Source organism: Hemitrygon akajei, unplaced genomic scaffold (assembly GCF_048418815.1).
Source record: "Hemitrygon akajei unplaced genomic scaffold, sHemAka1.3 Scf000071, whole genome shotgun sequence".
NCBI lineage: Eukaryota > Metazoa > Chordata > Chondrichthyes > Myliobatiformes > Dasyatidae > Hemitrygon > Hemitrygon akajei.
Window position 1 is genome coordinate 494,882 of NW_027331957.1, and position 24,801 is coordinate 519,682.

The window sequence follows — 24,801 nt, forward strand, 5'->3', positions numbered from 1 at the left end:
CTGGAGGCCACGTTGCAGTTGTACAGGACGTCGGTAAGGCCGCACAAGGGGTACGTTATTCAGCTTTGATCGTCCTGCTCTAGGAAAGATGCAACAGAACTGGAAAGAGAGCTGAACGAGATGTTGCCGGGCCTGCAGGGACTGTGTTACAAAGCGAGGTTGGGCTGATTGCGACTTTATACCTCATAGGTCAGGCATGACCTTTCAAGGGTTTCTAAAGCCACGAGGGGAACAGACAGAGTGATATTTTCCCGCGACTTGGGGAATCGTGGACCAGAGCGCGCAGGACTAAGGTGAGGGGGGCAAGATATTTAATTGGAGAGTCGATCGACAGCCTCTTGTTACCGAGATGGTGGTCAGTCTATGGAACGAGCTGACAGAGAAGCGGTCGAGGCGGATGCATTACAAACGTGGGTACTTGGCCACATGACGCGCCACTTCTCCAGAATGACGTCATTGTCGAGAACTCTGACCTGTCTGTGCAGTGATTGGCAGATCGCCGGGTCCCGAGGCAACGAGAGGATCCTCATCCTCGTCGATGATTGGTTCGCCTTTCCCAATGTTCAGTTCTGAGTAGGTGGAGGTCAGACCGTCTGGGAGACAATGCGAGAGAATGTGAGAGAGAGTGTTAAAGAATGGGGGGTGGCGAAAAGGGAAGAGAGAGTACGGAAAGAAAAGGTAACAGAGGGGGAGAGAGGGATGGGAGACAGCAAGAGAAGTGAAGGAGAACAGACGGGGAGAGGGACTAAATTGGATCGATGGGGTGGTTGAAACATGCTTGATGGAAGTGGGAGTGAGAAAGTGGAAGAGACTAAGTGAGTGATTGAGAGGGGAAGAGTGCAAAGTTGAGAGCGAGAATGCGAGACCGGGAGAGTGTCACAGAGCGGAGGGGATTGTGAAAGTGGGAAAAAATTAGAGGGAAGAGAAAATGCGGATGGGGATGGAGAGGTTGAGAGATGGCTAGAGAGCGGGGAGAACGGGCGAGAGAGAGTGGAGATGGAAGGGGGAGAGAGGGGAGGGGCAGTGATGGAGAGAAAATGGAGAGAGGGGAAATCAGAGGGTGAGATGAGGAAAACAACCAGAAAACGAGGGAGGGGAGAGTGGATGAGAGAGGAGGCAAAAAGAGGTAGGAGGAAGAGGGAAAGAAAAGGCTCGAGTGGGAGAGAGAGAAAACGAGAGAAGGAGCTCAGGGAAAGTCTTGACGTTAAGTTCCACTACGATACACTAGGTTCAGGGGGAAGAAAATCAATGAGTATCAGAAACTGTCTGAGGCTCCCTGCACAAAGTCCCATCACACACACAGTGCATTTCCTTCCACACCGCGCCATAGTCATACACAGGGTCGGACTGCCGGGATCAGACACAGTGATCTTCCCCAGACAGTGACGTATCGCACAGTCCAAGGCCAGAAACGAACTCGATACTCTGCGATCGCACACACCCGGGGTCAGGAACAGACTGAACTCCTCTCCACACCGTCCCGTCACACACTCCCGGGGTCCGACACAGAGTGAATATCCATCCACACCGTCCCATCACACACACCCGAGATCAGAGGCAGAGTGAAATTCCCTCCACACCATCCCATCACACACTCCCGGGGTCAGACACAGAGTGAATCTCCCTCCACACCGTCCCATCACACACTCCCGGGGCCAGACACAGAGTGAATCTCCCTCCACACCATCCCATCACACACTCAGGGGTCAGACACAAAGTGAATGTCCCTCCACACCGTCCCATCATACACTCCCGGCATCAGACACAGAGTGAATGCCCCTCCACACCGTCCCATCACACACTCCCGGGGTCAGAAACAGAGTGAATCTCCCTCCACACCGCCCATCCCACACTCCCGGGGTCAGACACAGAGTGAATCTCCCTCCACACCGTCCCATCACACACTCCCGGGGTCAGACACAGAGTGAATGCCCCTCCACACCGTCCCATCAAACACTCCCGGGGTCAGACACAGAGTGAATCTCCCTCAACACCTTCCCATCACACACACCAGGGGTCAGACACAAAGTGAAACTCCCTCCACACTGTCCCACCACACACACTCGGGGTTAGACACAGAGTTAATCTCCCTCCACACCGTCCCATCACACACTCCTGGGGTCAGAGACAGAGTGAATCTCCCTCCCCACCGTCCCATCACACACTCCCTGGGTCAGACACAGAGTGAAGCTCCCTCCGCCCGTTCGATTGAAACACTCCCGTCATCAGACCCAGAGCGAAGAACCCTCCGCACCGTCCCATGAGACACCCTCGTGGTCAGACACAGAGAAAAGCTCCCTCTGCACTGTTGCATCATACCACTCTCCCTACATGGTCAGACGTAGAGGGAAGCTCCTTCCACACTCTCCCATCACTCGCCCTCGTCGACAAACATAGATTTAAGCTACCTCCCTCTGGCTCTCTGCCACACTCACCTCGAGAAGGAGACCGTGAGTACGTGCTTGTGAACTTCACGTTCATGTAAGTCTCGATGCCGTCCATCCTGTCGAGGATTCTCTGCCTCTCTGAGCTCGGAAGGGTTAGTGACCGTCGTCAGAGGAAGCCCGTTTTGACAGTGAGACAGATCAACACCAACAAGCAGCAGTTGAACAGCTGGTAAAGAGAGGAACCGAGAGCAGGGGGTGGGAAGGCGGCAAGTGTGGGTGGAGAGGGTATGAGGGTGTGCGAGAGGGTTGTCTACTGAGATAAGAATAGTGAGAGTGGGGAGAAATGGTTGGAGGGAGAGAGTGGGGAGAACGGGGGTCGGCAGTGAGAGAGAATGAACTGTGTGACCCTGGTCTGAGTGGGTGAAGAAATGAGAAAAGAGGGAGTGTTGGGAGTGAGGTGAGAGGGAGGGTAAGTACGGGTGACGGAGATAGATAAGCCGGACTGGACGGGGTGGTGGGTTAGAGAGATAGAGGGGGAGGAGATTAGGAGAGAGAGAGTGAAAGAAAAGAGGGGATGCTTCCTGGTTTACGGGTCAGACGCTCCCACTGCTCCTGCTCACCGCCGGGGCTTCAGAGGATCTATCTGCGGGAGACCACGACACCAGGACAAACACGCAAACCCCACCGAGGGGAACAAGCCCTCTCCCCCCGAGTGAGGTATACTGCTCTCCTCCAAACTCATTCTCTCCACAGGGTTTCCTCGACTTCTCCAAATCCTGCAATCTCAACCCCCTTTCTGTGGCCTCCTCTCCCCGTCCTCCCTTCTTCCTCCCACGGCAAAGCATCGGGTCAGAGACATACACAAACCCCGAAGGACAAACACACTTCGAGACCACTGAACGCCAAAGCTCTGGGTAACATAGAAAAGCAACATAGAGAATCTGCAGCACAAAATAGACCCTTCGGCCCATAATGCTCTGCCGGACATGTACTTTTGTTAGAAATTATGCTGCCTGTCCACACGACCGTTCTGTTTATTCTGAGCTCTGTTGACGTTCAGAATCTGTGAAGGGGGCAGCTGTGGAGGGCTCCAGGGGATAGACTTCGTCACGGTGATGCGGAGGGCGTGTGTCACGGGGATCAATGGTCTTTCTGACGGGAAGTGGATAATGGAGACGGAGAGTGCTGTATCAGTTCTGCGATGCAAGGCATTTCCGTGTTTGGTTCTCACGATGAAGGAAGTGTCGGTGTCACGGCGAGGTTTGTGTTACTGTTACTGTTGGGTGTGCGGTCGTGTCACCATAAGGGGTTTCCCAGTGTCGTATTGAGGGCGCTGGCGCACTGTCCCATTCACAGTGTGTGTACCCCAGCCTTCTACACCAAAGTCCGTCTCTCCTTGAAAGCTTCCCACTGTTCACAGGATTATCCGCACCCTTTTACAAAATTGGCCTTGGTCAAATTTAAGAATCTATACCCAAGGACTAATGTCTTTATGATCACTACCTACAAAGAGTGTCCCTGCACAGACCTCTGACAACTGCCTTGTCTCACTCGGTAGTAGGAGATCAAGTATTGCTCTCTGTCGTTAGGACTTCAACAAACTGATATTAGGAAAGTTTCCTGAACACATTGACAAACTCTATACCACTCTTTCTTTTGCAGTATCTGACTCAGTCTACGTTGGAAGTTTAAGTCACCTGTTTTCGCAATCTTATATCTCCTGCAACAGTCTGCGATCACTCTGCAGATTTGTTCATCCTAAACTAACGGAATAGTGGCTTGTCTATAATATAGCCCCTTGAGCATGGTTGCATATTTCTTGTTCCTCATTTCACCCATAATGCCTCTCTCTTGCCTCTTGTCTGTCCTGACTTACATATTCTCTGGCCAGTATTGTCACCACTCCTCCTGTAGTTCCTTCCGCTTTATCATATCTAAAAATAGGGAACCCTGAAATATTGTACTGTCCTGCTTGCTCCTCTTGCAAACAAGTTTCAGTAATGGCTACAATGTCATTCTCAGTAATAGATACAATAACGTTGATACGTGCCCTGAGCTCACCTGTCTTTCGTTGATCTGTTTCGTTGAAATAAACGCACCTCAGGGCATTAGTCGCATCATGCTCAACATTTTGATTACTGCCTTTGTCTGAGGTCCTTACAACATCTGTCTCCACATCGACTCCGCTTTCCGCTCTGGAACCCTGAATCCCAATCCCCTGCAAATCGAGTTTAACAACTCTCCCCAAAACCCTCATGCACAGTACCGGCCAAACTTCCCGCTGAAGATATTAGTTCTACTGCAGTTTAGATGTAAACCGTCTTCCACTCTTCTGTACGTATCCCACCTTCCCTGGGAAAGAAACGCAATAATCCGGGATTCTGAAACCCTCCCACCTGCAACAACTCTTGAGCCACATGATAAGCTATGTGGTCTTCCTCTGTCTGGCCACAATGGAACACCGAGTGGCCCTGTCCTTTAATAGTTAAATCCCTGACTTCAGTTTTCAGAACCACCTCAGTAACCATTACGATGCCATTTCTGGACCAAGACCTCCGGCTGCTCACTAACCCAAAGAGAATGAATGGTGTGCTGAGGGAAGAGGAAAAAGGAGGCAACAGGAAGGGTGTTCAGACGTGAGAGTCATCACTGTCATGCTCCCAATCTCAGAGTGGACTCTGTTTTTACGCCGAATTCTTTTGACCTATGACTGTGAATCAGAGACTGAGTGAGTCTCCCTCCATGCCGTCCCATCACCTTCGCAACGATACATCACACACTCCCGGGAACAGACACAAACCGAAGCTCCTTCCAAACGTTCCTATCACAAACTGTCGGTTTAAGACACAGTGTGGAGCTCCCTCCACACAGTTCCTTCTCACATCCCTGGGGTCAGACACAGAGTGACTCTCCCTCCACACTGTCCCATCACACACTCCCGGGGTCAGACACAGAGTGAATCGCCTCTAAACTCTTTCTAGGTCTTCCATGCCCTTTCTGTAGTGAGACGAACAGAATTGAGCACAGTACTCCAAGTGGGGTAGTTTTAGATGATTGAGGAGGTAAGGAGTGTGTGATAGAGACGGGGAGTAGTGCAGGAGAAGGAGAGGTTGACGAAGACGGATCCCCTTCTCGCAATTACTTCGTTTCCGCCGCACCTGCTCTTCATTCCAGAACGAAGTAGATGTCTTCCTTTTTAAAACATAGCGGCTTCCCTTCCTCCACCATCAACTCTGTTCTCAAACATTTCTCTCCCATTTCACGCTCATCTGCTCTCAGCCATCTGCCCACCATCCCACTCGGTATAGGGCTCCCCCTCCCCTCACTTACCACCCTACCATTCTCCGGGTCAACGTATAATTCACCGCAACATCCTCCACCTTCAACGGGCTCCCACTTCCAAGGACATATTTCACTCCCGTCCTCTTTCTGTTTTCCGCAGGGATCGCTCGCCACTCTCTTGTCCATTCGTCCGCCCTCCCATCGCTTCTCACCGCTCTCCTTCCTGGCACTTATCCTTGTAAGCGGAACAAGTGCTACACCTGCCCTTGCACTTCCTCCTTCACCAGCATTCAGGGCCCCAGACAGTCCTTCCAGGTGAGGCGACACTGGTGATTGGTGAGACCCGACGCAGACTGGTAGACCGTATCGCTGAACACCTACGCTCTATCTGCCAGAGAAAGCTGGATCTCCCAGTGGCACCACAGTTTAATATCACGTCTCATTCCCATTCCGATATGTCTTTCCATGGCCTCCTCTACTGTCAAGTTGAAGCCGCACTCAGGTTGGAGGAACAACAACTGATATTCCGTCAGGGTAGTCTCCAAGCTGATGGCATGAAGATTGATTTCTCTAACTTTCGTTAATGCCCCTCCTCCCTTTCTCACCGCATCCGTGAATTATTTATTTTCCCCAGCTTTTTTTTCTCTGCACATCACTCTTTGCTTGTTCTCCATTTCTCTCTGGTGCTCTCTTCCCCTTTTCTTTCTCTCGAGGCCTCCCGTCACATCATCCTTTTCTTTCTCTAACTCTGTGTCTCTTTCGCCAATCATTTTCCAGCTCTTAGCTTCACTCCACCCCTTCCTGTCTTCTCCCATCATTTCGGATTTCACCTTTCCCCTCCTGCTTTCAAATCTCTTACTATCTTTTCTTTCACTTAGTCCTGACGAAGGGTCTCGGCCCGAAACTTCGACATTGCTTCTTCCTATAGATGTTGTCTGGCCTGCTGCGTTCCACCAACATTCTGTGTGAGTTGCATGAATTTCCACCATCTGCAGATTTCCTCGTGTTGCGGTTTAAGTGATGTGGTGTGTCACACGGACGTGGAGGGGCGTAGTGAATGTTGGGAATGACCCAGGCGGAGAATACGTTCAAAGTAGGGACTGTGTCACGGAGACAGGTTTGCTTGTAAGGGAGGGACGGGTGATGGGGACGGGAGTGCTGTAGTGGAAGGAATATGCGACGGAGACGAGGAGTATTGTATGAGAGGGTGTGTTTGACGGTTTCGGGGAGGGGTTTCTGGAGGGAGCGTGTTACGCACACTGCAAGGACGTTTCCTTGTTGCAGTGCAGGATCTATCGGTGTGTTCGCATCACGACGAGTGTTCTGTCTTTGGCACAGAAACACTGAAAGGGGTTTTACAGTGTCGCTTTGAAGACAGTGTCGGTGTGTGTCCCTCACACAGCCTTTGTCGTTTGTGAATTGGTCGTTCCCTCTACCCAACCCCCTGCTCTTCCCATCCGATGAGCTCAAATCACTCTGCTCTTTCTACAGAGCAGAGAACGTAAATCACACAACAGAGCAGACCCTTCGGTCCAAGAGTCGTGATATATCAATTTGAACTGAATTTCTTCTGCCGACACAACTTCCGTCGCCCTCCATTCCCTGCCCACCCGCGTGCCTGTTAAAGAGCCATTTAAACGCCTCTATGGATCTCCCTCCACCACCAGCGCTGCCAGCATTTTCCAATCACCAGCCAATCTCTCTGGCAACAAAAACTTACCAAACTCATTTTCCTTGAACATACCCTCTCTCACCTTAATGCAGGTCCTCTGTTATTAGAGATTTCCATCCTGGGGGTAAAAGATACAAGCTATCTGGTCTACTTGCATCTCGTATTGTTATAAACCTCAAAAAGGAACTTAACTCGAGGTTGCACCTATCCTTTTCCATAATTACCCTGTCTCTAATGGCATTGCTATCACTAGATGCAAAGTGTTCCCCGACACAAACCTCTGTCCCCTGACGTGTCCCATTCGATGGGATGAGATCAAGTATTGCACTATCTCATTGAGATTTTCTATCTACTGATTAAGGAACATTTCTTAACTGATTAAGAAAACTATCCCAGTGGTCCTTTCACAGTGTGAGGCTCACAGTCAATACCAAGAATGTTAAAATATCCCAATGTCACAACCTGATGTCTCTTACAACAGGCTCAGAACTCGCCACAGATTAATTCCTCTAAATCCCAGGACTGTTCTGTGGCCGATAATGTAACCCCAAGAACGAGTTCATGCCTTTCTTATTCCTCAGTTCCACCTTTAAAGCCTCGCCTCAGGCTAAATTATATATACATTAGCACGACAAAAACAGCTGGAAACTAGAAGGTTGAGGTAACAAACCTGCCCCTCCGACAACCAAGTCTTACTAATGGCTAAACTATCGTACTTCCAGTGGTTGGCCCCTACCCTGAGCTCATCCGCCTTTCGTACAATACTTCCTGTAATGAAATGTACGCAGCTCTGAACATGAGTCCCAGCGGGCTCAACATTTTGCTCTCTGACTTTGTCTGATGTCTCAACAATATCTGTCTCAATAATGACTCCACTATCTGTTCAAACATTCTGGTTATCATCTCCATGAAACTCTAGCTTAAACACCACAACGACCCATTTTTAGTGACAAACCTTCCCGCTGGGAGATCAGTGCCTCTCCGGTTCAGGTCTAAACTGAGTGAGTTGCTCGATGGCGGAGAAAATTAAGGAGATTTACAACGTGGGGCGGTGTGGCGCGGCCTCCAGACAGGACTCTGTGCTGCCCCCACTGTTCGCTCGGCAGAAGACAAGCTCAGCTGTTGGAGTTTATAGATTTCAGTGTCTTTTAAAGTGCCTATGACCTCAAGCTGCTTATACATAAATATATGCGCGCGCGCGTGCGTGTGTGCGCGTGTACATAAAGCGTGAGAGTATTTCACTGATATCCTACATATGCTTAAAATCTTCTATTTTATACATATTATGTGTGGTCCTCGTTCCAAACCTAACTCGTTAGCCACATTTTTAACTGAATGTTCTTTCTAATTTTGACCACACCTGCCCATATATAAGTTTGGTGAACCGGATCCCTTTTCCAACCTATACACTAGTGAGCATATCGACCGCATACCATTAAGGAATCGTTTTCTCGTCCACATAAACTTCATTTCCCTTCCCCTAACAAAGACAACCCTATCGATACAGCTCAACACATTTCACCCCCCTCCCTTCTGAGTCACAGAACCATAGTCAGTGCCAAAGACCTGACCGGTGAGCCTTTCCGCTGCTTGGTCATTTGCACCTCTCTCCTTCCATCCAGAAGTATCCAAAGTGGTGTATCTGTTATTGAGCGGGTTGGCCAAAAGGTGTCTCTGCACCTGCTTTGGCTGTTTAACACCTTTCACGTTCCTGTCTGTCACCCAGATTCCTGTATCCTACACCTTGAGTGTTAATACCTCTCTATATGTCCTCCCTATCAACCCCTCAGCTTCCCGGATGATTCCGAGTTCATCCAGTTCCAGTTCCAACTCTGTAACGCAGAGTGATAGAAGGTGCAGCTGGATGGTTTTCTTTCATCTCGTAAGAGGAGCATTCAACTCTCCAGACAGACATTGTTACTGCTCTGACTGTGCGATTATAAAGAAAGAAATAATAATTAAAGTGAAAATAAATTAAACTGAAAACAAATCAAACAACGGTTTGTTTGTTTTTTTTTTACTTTCAGTCACCCACGACACTTTTCTTTGATTCAAAGGGATAAACCTTCAGACTTGCACTCAAATCCAATTTCCCGCCACTCGTTCCCGCTTTTCTGGCTCATCTCTCTCTCTCTCTCACACACACACACGCGCGCGCACACACACACACACACACACACACACACACACACACACACACACACACACACACACACACACACACTCACACACACACACACACACACACACACACACACACACACACACACACACACACACATTCAAACACTGAGTGATAATCTCTGTACACCGTCGCATCCAACACGCCTGTGTTCAGACACAGACTGAATCTCCATCCACAGCCTCCCAGCACACACTCCCGGGGTCACACACATTGTGAAACTCTCTCCACAGAGTCGCATCACGCGCTCCTGAAGTTAGACACTGTGTGACACTTTGTCCGGAAAATCCTATCGCGCACACACGGGTTCCGAAACAAACTGAAGCTCACACCCCCGGATCCCTTCAGAAACTCCCATGTTCAGAAGCTCCTTCCCTCTCTCCGATCCCCAGAAATCCACCGTTCCTGGAGTCTTGAATTGTGAGTCCGTCTCGTAGAATGTGTGTGTGTTTCATTCACAGTATGTGCGAGGAACAGGAGAGATTTGGAAGAGGGGTTGGTTTTGGTGGTTTTGACGAAATCCGCAGATGCTGGAAATTCAAGCAACACACACAAAATGCCGGTGGAACACAGCAGGCCAGGCAGCATCTATAGGGAGAAGCGCTATCGACGTTTCGGGCCGAGACCCTTCGTCAGGACTAACTGCAAGGAAAGATAGCAAGAGATTTGAAAGTAGGAGGGGGAGGGGAAAATGCGAAATGATAGTATAAGTACGGAGGGGGTGGTGTGGAGCTGAGAGCCAGAAAGGTCATAGGCCAAAGGGATGCAGAGCTGGAGAATGGAAAGTATCATGGGACGGGTGGCCTAGGGACCGCAAGGGAGACGGAGAGAGTTGTGCTGAGAGAAGAGGAAGGAAGGGGAGGAGAGTGGAAGCCACAGAAAGGTTGATCAGATTGTAGTCTTTGCGGCAGAGTGTGTGAGTTACCATTTTCTTGCATTCTAACTCAGATTGGAGTCTGTTTAAACGCCGAAATCCATTGACCCATGACAAGGATTCAGAGACAGAGCGATACTCCCTCATTTCCCCATTTCCATCCATAAAGCCTCACAGAGACGAGTTCTCTTGTCTGTTCTGACTGTGCTCTGCGGTGACATTTTCTCTGCCCAGTAATGTCACCCCTCCTCCTGTAATTCCTTTCGCTTTCTCACGTCTAAAAATAGGGAACCCCGAAATTACGCGCTGTTCTGCTTTCTCCTCTTGCAACCACGTCTCAGTCATTGCCGGAATAGCATATCTCAATGTGTGGATTCCTGCCCTGAGCAGCTCAACTGCCTTTCTTTAAAGCTCGTGCTTTGAAATAACCCTTTGACTCCCGTCTCTGTCTGAGCTCTTTACAACATTTATCTCCACACCAACTCCTCTATCTGCTCTGGAACACTGAATCCTATCCCCCTGCTACTCGAGCTCAACAGCTCACCCGAAAGGTCTCATGCCCAGTACTGGCAAACAATCATTTCCCCTCCAGCTTATGTGCAAACCGTCCTCCATCTCTTTTTTACAGATCCCACCTTTCTTTGAATAAAAACCACAATGATGTCAAATTTTGAAAACCTCCCACCTACGTCAAAACTTGAGCCACGCGCTAATCTGCAGGGTCTTCCTATGCGTAGCATCACGGGGATGGGCAGTTGTCGTGTCCTTTAATTTAATTGGTAAATCCCTGATCTCAATTTGGAAAACCGCCACTTTATTCATACCGATGTCCTTGGTACCGTTATGGACCAGGATCTCAGGCTGCTCACTCACCCAGTTAAGAATCATATAGAAGGAATGGTGTGCTGAGGGAAGAGGAAGGAAGAGGAGGAGAGTGGAGGACACAGAAAGTGTGTTCTGATTGCAGCCTTTGGAGCAGAACGTGTGAGTTACCATTTTGCTGCTCCCTGTTTCTGATTGGAGTGTGTTTAAACACCGAAACCCATGACTAGTAGTCAGAGACAGAGCGAGAATCCCTCCATACAATCCCATCGCACACTCCTAGAAACATACACTGAGTAACGCTCCCTCCGCAAGGATCCATTCCACACTCCCGGGGTCAGACACAGAGTGAACCTCCCTCCACACTGCTCGCATTATGCAAGCCCGGGGTCAGGCACAGAGAGAAACTTCCTCCACACCTTCCAATCACACTGTCCCTGCGTTTGACACAGACAGAAATTCACTGTACACCGACCCATCACACGTCTGGTGTCAGACATGTGAACAACCCCCCGCTCCATCGAAGCACAGTCTACTGGAGTCAGAAAATGTGCGCAACCCTCTCCCTCCTCCGTTCTCCCCACTCACCCATACCTAGCATTACGGCATTCCCGTAGTCTCGAATGGTGTGTGTGTCTCTCGGAGATGGTATGTATGTGTGTGACCGGATGGCGTGCTGCGGGAAGCGGAAGGAAGGGAAGGAGAGAGTAGGCCAGAAAAAGGGTGTTACGATTGCGGATTCTCATGCAAGTGGTGTGTAACCACACGACCGGCCTGTACATACAGAGCTGTGGAGAAACTCACAAGTTATCGTGAAATGGGGGAGGTGTAATACTAAACGTCATGTCTCCCACAATTCCCTGGAGTTTAGGAGAATGAGGGGGGAGCTCGTGGAAACATTCCGAATGTCAAAAGGCCTGAAGAGTTTAGAAATGATAAAGTTATTTACCATGATAGGACAAAAGGGACAACTTCAGGATTAAAGGACATCCATTTAGAACGAATCTGCGGAGAAATTTCTTTAGTCTGAGGGTGATAAATCTGTGTAATTTGTTGCCACGAGCGGCTGTGGAGGCCAAGTCTTTGGGTGTGTTTAAGACAGAGATAGATAAGTTCTTGAATAGCCAGGACATCAAAGGGAATGGGGAGAAAGCAAGGGAGTGGGGATGACTGGAACAATTGAACCAGCCCATGATTGATTCCATCGGTTCAGGAAAGGACGGAAGAGGGGGTCAGAAGCCAGAGTAAGGAGGTAGGGAGAGAGGGGAGGGAGTGCCAGCTGAGGGGGAAGGTGGGAGGGTGGGAGAAGAGGTGGGGTCCAGGGGAGTGGAGGGGGGGGGGATCGTAGGAAGATGGGAGGTGACAGTTGGAAGAGGTAAAGGAAGAACAGATTGGTTAGGAGGGGGTGGACCATGGGAGTAAAGGGAGGAGGAGGGGAACCAGAGGGAGGCGAGGGGCAGGGAGGAGATGGCACTCAAACAGGGCTTACAACAGAACATAAGGACAGGAGAAGGACTAGGCTATACGACCCATCGAGCCTGCACTGCCATTCAATATGATCATGACTGATCTGTCCGTAAACTCAGCTCCATCTACCTGCCTTTTCCCCGTAACCCTTAATTCCCTTACTGTGTAAAAACCTATCTAACCATATCTTAAATATATTTTGTGAGGAAGCCTCATCAGGTTCCCTGGGCAGAGAATTCCACAGAGTCACCACTCTCTGGGAAAAACAGCTCCTCCTCATCTCCATCCTAAATCTTCTACAATGAACCTTGAGGCAATGTCCCCTAATTCTCGCATCACCTACCAATGGAAGCAACTTTCCTACTATTTTCCAGGGTTGCCAAGTCGAGGGGTCGTAGTGGGGACAAGCTCCCAAGACATAAAAGTGTTTCTCACGGCGTGCGCCTCAAACAACCTCTGACAACCAAGTCCAACTTCTGGCCTCCTCCTGTGGCTCAGCCTCTAAGCCGAGTGGAACCGTTTCTACTGAAGGGAGAAGGGGCGAAGGTGGGTCCTTGCACCTTAAAACCAGTGCTTCGGTTAGATGGAGCTCGTCCGCCTGGGAAGGGTGGCCATCTAAGTGAGGGAAAATTCTGATTTACAAGGATGTTGCCGGGACTTGAGAAACTTGAGTTACAGAGAAAGGTTGAATAGGTTAGGACTTTATTCCCTGGAGCGTAGAAGAATGAGGGGGGATTTGATAGAGGTAATTAAAATTAAGATACGTATGGATTCACTCTATGCTTTTTTCCAGAGATGCTAGGGGGAGAGGAAAAGAAAACAGAGGGCACTGGTTAAGGGTGAAGGGGGAACATTTTAAAGGGAACATTAGGGTGAGCTTTTTCACACAGAGTCACTTTTAAAATTTAACAAAACACTTGGACAGGTACATGGATGAGAGGGGTTTGGAGGGATATGGGGGAAGTGCTGGTCAGTGTGACTAGTCAGAAGAAATGTTCGGCACAGGCAAGAAGGGCCAATAGGCCTGTTTATGTGCTGTAATGTGCTATGGTTCTATGGTTCTGTGGTACGTACTCAGAGTGAAACCTCTTCTTCCTCGTCTCGTCACATGCTCGCAGTTCAGTCATATTGTGCCGTTCCCCTCCACCCATTCATTTCGAGAGGACTGGAATGTAGAAAACAGGATGTAATTTTAAGACCTAATAAGGAACTGTGAGGCCACATTTGCAGCATTGTGAGCAGGTTTTGATCCCTTATCGAACAAAGTATGAGCTCCTATTGGAAAGGGTTCAAATCAGATTCCCGAACACGATTCTAGAATTGGACGGACTGTTATATGACGCAGTTTGATAGTTCTGAGGCCTGTACCGGCTAGAATTCAGGAGAATGTGGGGTGTCCTTTTTGAAAGCTCTCGGTTGCTGAAATGCCATGACCGAGTGGATGTGGAGTGGATCCTGTTGCCCGGTAGTCTCGGACCAGAAGACAGAGCTTTAGAATTGCGGGATATCTTTTCGAACGGAGATGAGGCGGAATTTCCCTCGGCTTAGAGTGGTGAGTCTGCGGAGTTCACTGGCGCAGGCAGCCGTGGAGGCCCAGACATTCGGAATTTTAAGACAGAGTTTGAGAAATTCTTTATTATTCAATGCCGGAAGGGGTAGCGGGGGAAGGCGGGAGACTGGAAGTTAGAGGGATTGGAACAACATTGATGAAATGGCGCGCACTCTCGATGGCCTAATTCTGCTCCTATGTTGTGTTGCCTCAATTGAATTTCCTGGGTTCCCGGGTGTCAGCAACTCAGAGGATCCATAGTGGGCGCAATACGTTCACGCAAACATACTGATGTGAATGTCACGTGTGCAGTGACGCGAAAAATGTCTAAAAAGTCTCCTGATGCAGATACATCTGGGACAGGGTAATTCTGAGGCCCATGATAGCAAGGACAAAGGTTTAATTTATGAGAATTTGTCAGAGACTTCTCTAACTTCCATGTTGCATCAGGATATTTATATTTATATTTATATTTAGTTTCTTTCCCCCTCCTTTTTTCTCTATTTCTGCCCATCACTCTGCTTGTTCTCCATCACCCTCTGGTGCTCCCTTCCCTCTTTGTTTCTCCTTAGGCCTCCCGTCCAATGATCCTTTCCCTTCTCCAGCTCTGTATTCCTTTTGCCAATCAACTTTCTGGCTCTCAGTTTCACCCTACACTTCCTGTCCTCTCCTATCATTTAGCATTTCCCCCTCCTCCTGCTCCCTTCAAATCTCTTACTACCTTTCCTTTCGGTTAGTTCTAACGAAGGGTCTCGGCCCGAAACGTCGACAGTGCTTCTCCTTATAGTTGCTGCCTGATCTGTTGTGTTTCACCAGCATTCTGTGTGTGTTGCTTGAATTTCCAGCACCAGCAGATTTCCTCGTGTTCGATGTTATATCAGGATTAGGGCAGTAAGCAGGATAAGAAAGGGGTGTACTTGTCCAGGGATGAATTTGCAACTAAACAAAGTCGAGATTCTGAAATTGCTGCCTTAAGGCAGACAGCTGTCACTGAAGAGGAGGTTCAGAGAGAGTCAGCAGGATATTATCTTAAGCATGGAGTGTTGCTGAGGAAGTGGAAATCACCTACTGTGTCTGCAAGTAAGGACCGGACCATTGAACATCAAGTTGTAGTCCCGCAGGTTCACAGGGCTGAGATTTTAAACATGGCTCATAGTATGCCTTTAGGTGGACACTTTGGAGTGCGAAAGACAGTAAACAGGATTATGAAGGAATTTTACTGGCCTAATTTAAGAAAGTATGTTGTGAACATTTGCAGGATTGGCCATACCTGTCAGGTTGCGGGAAAAGCTAATCAGGTGATCCCAGCAGCCCAATACATGCTTTTGGTGAATCTTTTTCTAGGGTCATTGCGGTTCGTTTTGGCCCAATGCCAAGGATTGCAGCACGTTATGAGTATTGAATAACCATCATGTGCACTACGACTAGGTTCCCTGAAGTGGTGTCACTCAGACACATCAAGGTCAAGACTGTGATAAAAATACTTACAAAAGTACTTATAAATATTTTTCACGCCGGTAGGCCTACCTAAAAAAATCCAACTGACCAAGGTAGTAACTTTACTTCGAAAACATTGGAGGGAATAGTTAAAGAGTTGGGAGCTAAGCACATTGTGTCACCTTTGACCCTACTCAGAGAATAATGGTCAGACCAGAATGTAAGTATTGGCGTGCTTAGTTCTGTTTTGGAATTCAGATAAAGACTTAATAAGGCTTGTGACCTTGCAAAGCAGAATTTACAGCGCTCTCATATAAACATGAAACATGCTGGAGAAAGGGTTTTGAAGTTGTTCCCCCTCCTTACCAATCTCCTTCAAGCGAGATTTAGTGGGCCATATGAAATAATTAAGAAATTTGTTTCTTTAAATTTTGTTATTAGCTGTTAGCACTCCTGACCGGAAGGCCGCACGGCTCGTCCACATAAATATGATCAATCGTTATCATAACCCCGACCCTGCACCTGTGACAACGGAGGAGATTGTGGTGCCTGGTACTGGAATACCAGGTCACTTTGATGAACGTACTGTAGTTTCACAAGACTCAGAAATTCTGATGTTTTGAAAAATCTTGAAGAAAAGACTCAACATTTGCATTCAAAGCATCAGAAAGCAACTGAAGAGCTTAATCAACAAATATGGATTCATTCCAAGACCGTGCACGGCTGCAGTGCATGACGTTATTGTAGAGAAAATTGATCCCATTAAGCAGCAGAATTCAGAGACAGACTTAAAAGGCTTGTGACCTTGCTAAGCAGAATTTACAGCTCTCTGACATAAATATGAAACATGCTGGAGAAAGGGTTTTGAAGCTGTTCCCCCTGCTTACTAACCCCTTTCAGGCGAGATTTAGTGGACCATATAAAAAAATTAAGACATTTGATTGTTTGAAGTATGTTTTTAGGACTCCTGACCGGAGAAAGGCTGCAGAGCTCGTCAACGTGGATATGATGAAGGGTTATCATGACGCCGAACCTGCACTAGTGAATACTGTTATGACAACGGAGGAGATTGTAGTGTCTGGTACTGGAATACTGAGCTCCCTGTGGTTTCCACAAGCCGCAGAAATTCTGATGTTTTGAAAAATCTTGATGGAAAGACTCAACATTTGCAGTCCAGGCAGCGAAAACAACTGAAGAGTTTAATTAACAAGTATAAAGATTTATTCCCTGAAATTCTGAAGTTGTGGTGCATGATGTAATTGCAGATGAAGTTGATCCCGTTAAGCAGCACCCTTGCAGAATGTACCAAGGCTAAAAAAAAAAAAGTGGCTGAACAAGAAATTGAATACATGCTAACAGCCGGCATAATTAAGCCATCCACTTCAGACTGGTCGTTACTCTGCGTGATTGTCCCTAAAACGGGTGGGGGCATGAGATTCTGTACTGACTACAGGGAAGTTAATGCAGTAGCTGCGACAGATTCTTATCCCATCCCAAGAGTGGATGACTGTACTGACAGAGTGGGGAAGGATAATTACCTTACAAAGATTGACCTGTTGAAAGTTTTCTGGTGTGTTCCTTTAACAGAAAGGGCTAAATAAATATCCACATTTGTGACATCATCTGGATTGTATGAGTACAATGTTTTATCCTTTGGGATTAAAAATGCTCTCGGGACATTCCAAAGGATGATGAATTCAGTGATTCACGATTAAGAAAACACCAGGGTTTATATTGATGACTTGGTTGTATGGAGTGACACCTGGGAGGAGCATATCTCAGCAGTAGAGAAACTATTTGAAAGACTATCCAAGGCAAATCTCACTGTAAACCTTGCTGAAAGTGAATTTGGCCATGCCACTGTCACGTATCTTGGCTATGCAGTAGGCCAGGGTCAACCAGCACCTCTGCCGGCCAAGGTTCAGGCTATTGCTGAGGATCCCGTTCCGACGGGCAAGAAAGCTTTACCAAGGTTGTTAGGAATGGTTGGATATTACCGTAAGTTTTGTAAGAACTTCTCAGACATCGTTCTCCCCCTAACAAAACTCCTAGGGAAGAGTGAGATATTTGTGTGGACTGACCTTTGCCAGGAGGCATTTGACCGCCTGAAAACCATTCTGTCTTGTCTCCCTGTGCTCAACGCACATGATTTCAATAAACCATTTCAATCGCGGTAGACGCCAGTGATGAAGTTGCTGGGGCGGTATTGTTGCGAAAGGATGATGATGAAATTGAACATCCGGTAGCTTATTTCTCAAAGAAATTTAATGTGCATCAGAAAAATTACTCCAAAGTTGATAAAGTGTTGCTAGCACTCATTTTAGCATTGCAACATTTCGATGTCTACCTATGTCCTGCGCAGGAACCACTTGTGGTTTACACGGACCATAATCCATCAGTGTTTCTGAGTAAATTGAAGGATAAGAATAGAAGGTTACTTAACTGGAGTCTGATCTTGAAAGAAATAGAAATAAAAAGACGTGAAAGTTACCGACAATATTGTAGCAGACTGTTTGCCTAAACGTTAAGTTTGAGTTTGTATATTTTGCTATGTTACCTGATAGTTACACATGTATTGCCTTAAGCTGTATCATCGATAGTTAAGACAAACATTTTGCTGCTTCATCGTTCTGTCTAGGGGGGGGGGGAGGTTGACGAGAACTGAAGGGTTATTCTAAAGTGGGCTGTTCCTTTAAAACAGTGAGGTGGGGCGAACAGCGTGGGTCCTATTTCAGAAACTGAGAGAGAATGTCTGTGAGTTCCCTTCGAAACTGAAAGGCGGAGCTATATGATGGACAGCTCATGTTCCGCCTTGTAACACATATGCAGGATCAGCTGGATTTACAATCGGACTCACCAGAGACACACGACTCACCAGAGACACACGACACCCGAGAGACAAGGAAGACACTGCTGAGCTCTGTGTGTCCAGGACAAGGGTGGGTTGTGCTCACAGTGTGGACAAAGGAGTGACCGGTGGCGAGCTGTCGGTGTGTTTAACTCTCGCCTGGGGTTGATAACTCCACCACAGAAGACGGTCCTCTTTTCCTGGTCGCAAGTTGGTGACTTTCAATAAGTTTTGGGAGCAGGAGGACAACGTGGAAGATCGTCGGCACCGGCACTGGGAAGGCAGAACCAAACCCTCTCTCTCTCCAACTCTACTGAAACCAAATTCCAGATCTGAACTGACAAGCTACCACAACACCGTAAGACTGTATCATCTAATCATCTGAGCTGGGAGAAGCTTCGGAACCTTATTTACTGACTTATATATGCATATACTCTGCCAACCCGTTTACCCTATCTCGTTTTATATTACTTTATCATGTAGTTACTAATAAAATAGAGTTTATAAAGGAAGAATCGGAGTTCTGGTGTGTCCGTTTCTGCTGGTTCTTTTTAACTCGTCACGGGGTACGGAACAATGCCAATCATGAGGATGTTTAGCAAGTTAAGAGCCTATGGTATTAAAGGAAAGTTACTAACATGGTTAGAGATTTGGCTAATTGTTAGGAGGCAGCGATCAGAAATAAGGGGATGCTGTTCCGTTTGGCTGCCAACGACTGGTGATGTTCCGCAGGGTCAGTGTTTTTTATGCTGAATATAAATGATCTAGATGATGGACAGGTGGCATTGCGTCCAAGTATGCAGATGATACGAAGATTGGTGGCGGAGCAGGTAGTGCTCAGGAAAAAGGCAGGATGCAGAAGGACTTAGACATATTAATAGAATGTTCATTGGCAAATGAAATACAATGTTGGGAAATACATGGTCGTGCACATTGGTTGTAGAAATAAATGCGCGGACTATTGTCTAAACGGAGAGAAAATCCAAACCACAGAGATGCAAAGGGACAGCTTCTTCCACTGCGCCATCGCATTTTTGAACGCACGAGAACTAACTCGACATGTTATTCCGTATTTATTAATATTTGTAAATTACATTAAATTTACAAATTTACGCCGCACTGATGTTGCAAAAAGAGAAATTCCAGACCGTGTGAGTCTCAGGTAATAAATCAAATAGCGATTCTCTTGGAAAACATCCGATAGGGTGGACAGGACACTTGGCCCGCTGGTCGTCACCAGTCACACGTGTCGGGAGGTCACGTTGCCGTTGTACGACGTCAGTGAGGCGGCAAGGTTTTGTTCGTCCTGCTCTGGGAAAATGTCACTGAACAGGAAATAATGTACACGGAGATTTACAGGAATATTGCCGGGATTCGAGTAACAGAGATGGAGAGAGGATGGGGTCTTTATTCCCTGGATCGTAGCTGTAACCTTACAGAGTTGCATAAACGCAAGAGAGACACAGACAGCGGGAATGCGCACAGACTTTTACCCAGAGTTGGGGCATCGGGAACCAGGCGGCACAGGATTGAGCGGAGAGCGGGTGGCAAGGAGACAGAGCAAGAGAGAGATAAGGGAGACGGAGTTGTTGGAGGGAACGGAGAGGGAAGGGAGAGAGTGCGGTAGAGAGGGGGGAAAGGGAGAGAAATATAAAATAGGTTAGAAAAGTGAGCGGAGAAACAGCGGGCGGAGAAAGTCGAGAAATAGGGTGAGGAGAAGGAGTAGAGAGAGAGTTAGAGGGAGTGAGGAAGAGCGGGATGAGGGACGGATGGCGAGAAAGAAAGGGATAGAGCGGGGTTTGTCCATGTGTGGTGGGGAGAATGGGGTTGCGAAAAGCGGAGAATAGAGTAGAAGGTGGGGCAGAAAATGTAGGGAGGATGTAGAGGGAATGGGGAGAATGGAGAGAGTGGAAGAGATAAGGAAAGGAAAGACAGGGTAATCATTTGATTCAAGTTGGCTCTACAGGCTGTTGACAGAGAAACTGAATCTTTGCAGGTGTATCCGGGCAGTAGGGTGCAGACCTCTCGCAGATGAAACGGTGGTTATCATGAAGGCAATTGCCTCCCCATGTTCTCGATGTGCATTCACTGCAGGAGGGCCTTCCAGAGGACACCTTGTACAGCAGACCCAAAGCATCATTCCTGTCAACAAATGGTTAAAAAAAAATGAACAGAGATAAAACAGATCCGGCGGACGACACGAAACCGTCGCCAAACTAATCCCATTAAACTCGGCAATCCCTACAGCCCTGTGTCGTCCTCAAAATAATTTTAGTATCCCAATGTCTCCTCACTGCTCTGTGTCAGTAGCCAGATTTAGATACACCACCTCCCCCACAGCCTTCGGCCCGTCGTCCCGCGGTCTCCACAGTCCTGTGGCAGTCCCAGTGCGAATAGAACGCACCCACTTTCTCCCGTCAGATCTATTTCAGTCCCCAAACAAATCCTACTCTCCCACCACCCCCACCCCCCACAGATTTAAGCTATCCCAAAATTAATCCCTCAGACTCACTCTCTTCCAGCAGCCCTGTGTAGGTCCCCAAATCCATTTCACGGCTACTCCTTCTCGCGACAGTTCACGTCCGTCTCTAGGTTAATCCCATTGCCCCTCATGGTTTCCCTCAGCCCAGCGTCAGTCGGTAATCTGGACCCACTGACCCACTCTGTGTCCACATCCAGGTATCGCTCTCCAAACTAATTTAGTTTCCACTCTGTCCCACAGATCAGTGTCAGAACCCAAACTGATCCTGCTGCAACATACTTTCTCACAGAGCAAGGCCTATCGTCAACCATATCCGATTCTGCCTCCTTCTCCCCACAGATCAGGTCAAGTCAAGTCAAGTCACTTTTATTGTCATTTCGACCATAACTGCTGGTACAGTACACACTAAAAACGAGACAACGCTTTTCAGGACCATGGTGTTACATGACACAGTACAAAAGCTAGACTGAACTACGTAAAAGAACACAGAGAAAACTACAGTAGACTACAGACCTACCCAGGACTGCATAAAGTGCACAAAACAGAGCAAGCATTACAATAAATAATAAACAGGACAGTAGGTTAAGGTGTCAGACCAGGCTCTGGTTATTGAGGAGTCTGATAGCTTGGGGGAAGAAACTGTTACATAGCGCGGGTCAGAAACAGGGTGAATCTCCCTCCACACCGTCCCATCACACACTCCCGGGGTCAGACACAGAATGAATCTTTCTCCACACCGTCCCATCACACACTCCCGGGGTCAGACACAGAGTGACTCTCCCTCCACACCGTCCCATCACACACACCCGTGATCAGAAACAGACTGACAATCCCTCCACTCCGTTCCATTACACAGTCCCGCGGTCAGACAGAGAGTGAATCTCCATCCACACCGTCCCTGGAGGATGTGAGTTTTTGAGGATGTGACTAAACGCATTAATGAAGGAAGAGCAGTAGATGTAGTGTAATGGATTAAACGGATTAAACTGATTTGATAATGTCACGTATGCGAGGCTTATTGTGAAAGTAAGGGGACATGGGATCCAAGGTGACATTGCTTTGTGGATCCAGAGCTGGTTGTTGACCTGACATCTTCTGCTTTCAGGTAGATCACCAGTGGACTGCCTCAAGGACCCTCACTTTTTGTGATGTTTATAAATGACCTGGATGAAGACGTGGAGGGATGGGTTAGTATGTATGCTGATAACAAATAGGTTGGAGATGCTGTGGATGGTATGGAGCCCTGTTAGATGTAAACACGGAACATTGTTAGGATGCAAAGCTGGGCTGAGAAGTGGCAGATATAGTTGAACGCAGATAAGTGTGAAGTGGTTCCTTTTGCAGGTCAAATATGATGGCAGAATATAGTATTAATGGTAAGGCACTTGGCAGTGTGGAGATTCAGAGGGATCTGGGGGTCCCAGTCCATAGGACGCTCAAAACATCTGCGAATGTAAACTCTGTAGTTAAGAATGCGTACGGTGTATTGACCTTCATCAATCGAGGAATTGAATTTAGGAGCCAAGAGGTAATGTTACTGCTACAAAGGACCCAGGTAAGACCCACCTTGGAGTACTGTGTCCAGTTCTGGTCGCCTCACCACAGGAAGGATGTGGAAGCCATAGAAAGGGTGCAGAGTAGATTTGCAAGGATGTTTTCTGGATTGGGGAGCATGCCTTATGAGACCAGGTTTAGTCAAGACAAGTCAGGTCAAGTCAAGTCAAGTCACTTTTATTGTCATTTCGAACATAACTGCTGGTAGTAAAATTGAGACAACGTTTTTTTCAGGACCATGGTGTTACATGACACAGTACAAACACTAGACTGAACAATGTTAAAAAAAAACACAGAGAAAACTACTCTTGACTACAGACTTATACAGGACGGCATAAAGTGCACAGAAGCAGTGCAGGCATTACAATAAATAATAAACAGGACAATAGGACAAAGTGTCAGTCCAGGTTTCGGGTATTGAGGAGTCAGATAGATTGGGGGAAGAAACAGTTACATAGTCTGGTCGTGAGAGCCCGAATGCTTCGGAGCCTTTTCCCAGACAGCAGGTGGGAGAAGAGTTTGTATGAGGGGTGTGTGGTGTCCTTCATAATGCTGTTTGTTTTGCAGATGCAGCGTGCAGTGTAAATGCCCGTGATGCCGAAAAGAGAGACCCCGATGATCTTCTCAGCTGACCTCAGTATCCGCTATATGGTCTTGCGATCCGAGACGGTGCAATTTCCGAACCAGGCAGTGAGGCAGCTGCTCAGGATGCTCTCAATACAACCCCTGTAGAATGTGATGAGGATGGCGGGGAGGGTGGGAGATCTTGTGGATAGTCGGAGGCTTTTTACCCAGGGATGAAATGGTTGCCACAAGAGGACACAGATTTAAGGCGATGGGGAGTAGGTACAGAGGAGACCATATAACCATATAACAATTACAGCACGGAAACAGGCCATCTCGGCCCCTCTAGTCCTTAAAGAACGCTTACTCTCACCTGGTCCCACCCTAACTGCACTCAGCCAATAACCCTCCATTCCTTTCCTGTCCATATACCTATACAATTTTTGTGACATCAGGGGTCATGACAGCAATGGTGGATGCGATAGGATCTGTTCAGGTGCTTTTGGATTGGTACTTGGGACTTAGTAAAATAGAGGGCTATAGGTAAATCGAGTAATTTCTAAAGCAGGGACGCATTCGGCAAAAATTGTATTGCGCTGCAGGTTACCGATGTTTCTATCTTCCTATCACACATCTCCGGTGTCAGACACTGAGTGAATCTCCCTCCACACCGACACATCACACACTCCCGGGGTCAGACACAGAGTGAATCTCCCTCCACACCGTCCCATCACACACTCCCGGGGTCAGACACAGAGTGAATCAACCTCCACACCGTCCCATCACACCCTCCCGGGGTCAGACACAGAGTGAATCTCCCTCCACACCGTCCCATCACACACTCCCGGGGTCAGACACAGAGTGAATTTCCCTCCACACCGTCCCATCACACCCTCCCGGGGTCAGACACAGAGTGAATCTCCCTCCACACCGTCCCATCACACACTCCCGGGGTCAGACACAGAGTGAATCTCCCTCCACACCGTCCCATCACACAATCCCGGGGTCAGACACAGAGTGAATCTCCCTCCACAACGTCCCATCACACGCTCCCGGGGTCAGACGCAGAGTGAATCTCCCTCCACACCGTCCCATCACACACTCCCGGGATCAGACACAGAGTGAATCTCCCTCCACACCGTCCCATCACACACTCCCGGGGTCAGACACAGAGTGAATCTCCCTCCACACCGTCCCATCACACGCTCCCGGGGTCAGATACAGAGTGAATCTCCCTCCACACCGTCCCGTCACACACTCCCGGGATCAGACACAGAGTGAATCTCCCTCCACACCGTCCCATCACACGCTCCCGGGGTCAGGCACAGAGTGAATCTCCCTCCGCACCGTCCCATCACACACTCCCGGGATCAGACACAGAGTGAAGCTCCCTCCACTCCGTTACATCACACACTCCCGGGGTCAGACACAGAGTGAATCTCCCTCCACACCGTCCCATCACACACTCCCGGGGTCTGACACAGAGTGAATCTCCCTCCACACCGTCCCATCACACACTCCCGGGATCAGACACAGAGTGAATCTCCCTCCACACCGTCCCATCACACACTCCCGGTGTCTGACACAGAGTGAATCTCCCTCCACACCGTCCCATCACACACTCCCGGGGTCAGACACAGAGTGAATCACCCTCCACACGGTCCCATCACACGCTCCCGGG

The 24,801-nt window shown here is 48.2% G+C and overlaps 2 protein-coding genes across 2 annotated transcripts in view; one reads left to right on the forward strand and one right to left on the reverse strand.

Annotated features, from left to right (window-relative positions):
- The window catches only part of LOC140722163 (oxidized low-density lipoprotein receptor 1-like), a 75,133-nt gene extending 72,566 nt beyond the window's left edge, over window positions 1-2,567 (reverse strand). The window contains exons 1-2 of the mRNA XM_073036955.1: window positions 2,436-2,567; window positions 474-593 (exon numbers count right to left, since the gene is read on the reverse strand). Of these exons, the coding sequence (XP_072893056.1) occupies window positions 474-593; window positions 2,436-2,502 (187 nt within the window). The 5' untranslated portion in view covers window positions 2,503-2,567. The remainder of the gene's footprint in view (window positions 1-473; window positions 594-2,435) is intronic.
- LOC140722164 (NACHT, LRR and PYD domains-containing protein 12-like) overlaps window positions 1-24,801 on the forward strand; it is a 651,684-nt gene that overhangs the window by 432,011 nt on the left and 194,872 nt on the right. The window lies entirely within an intron of this gene.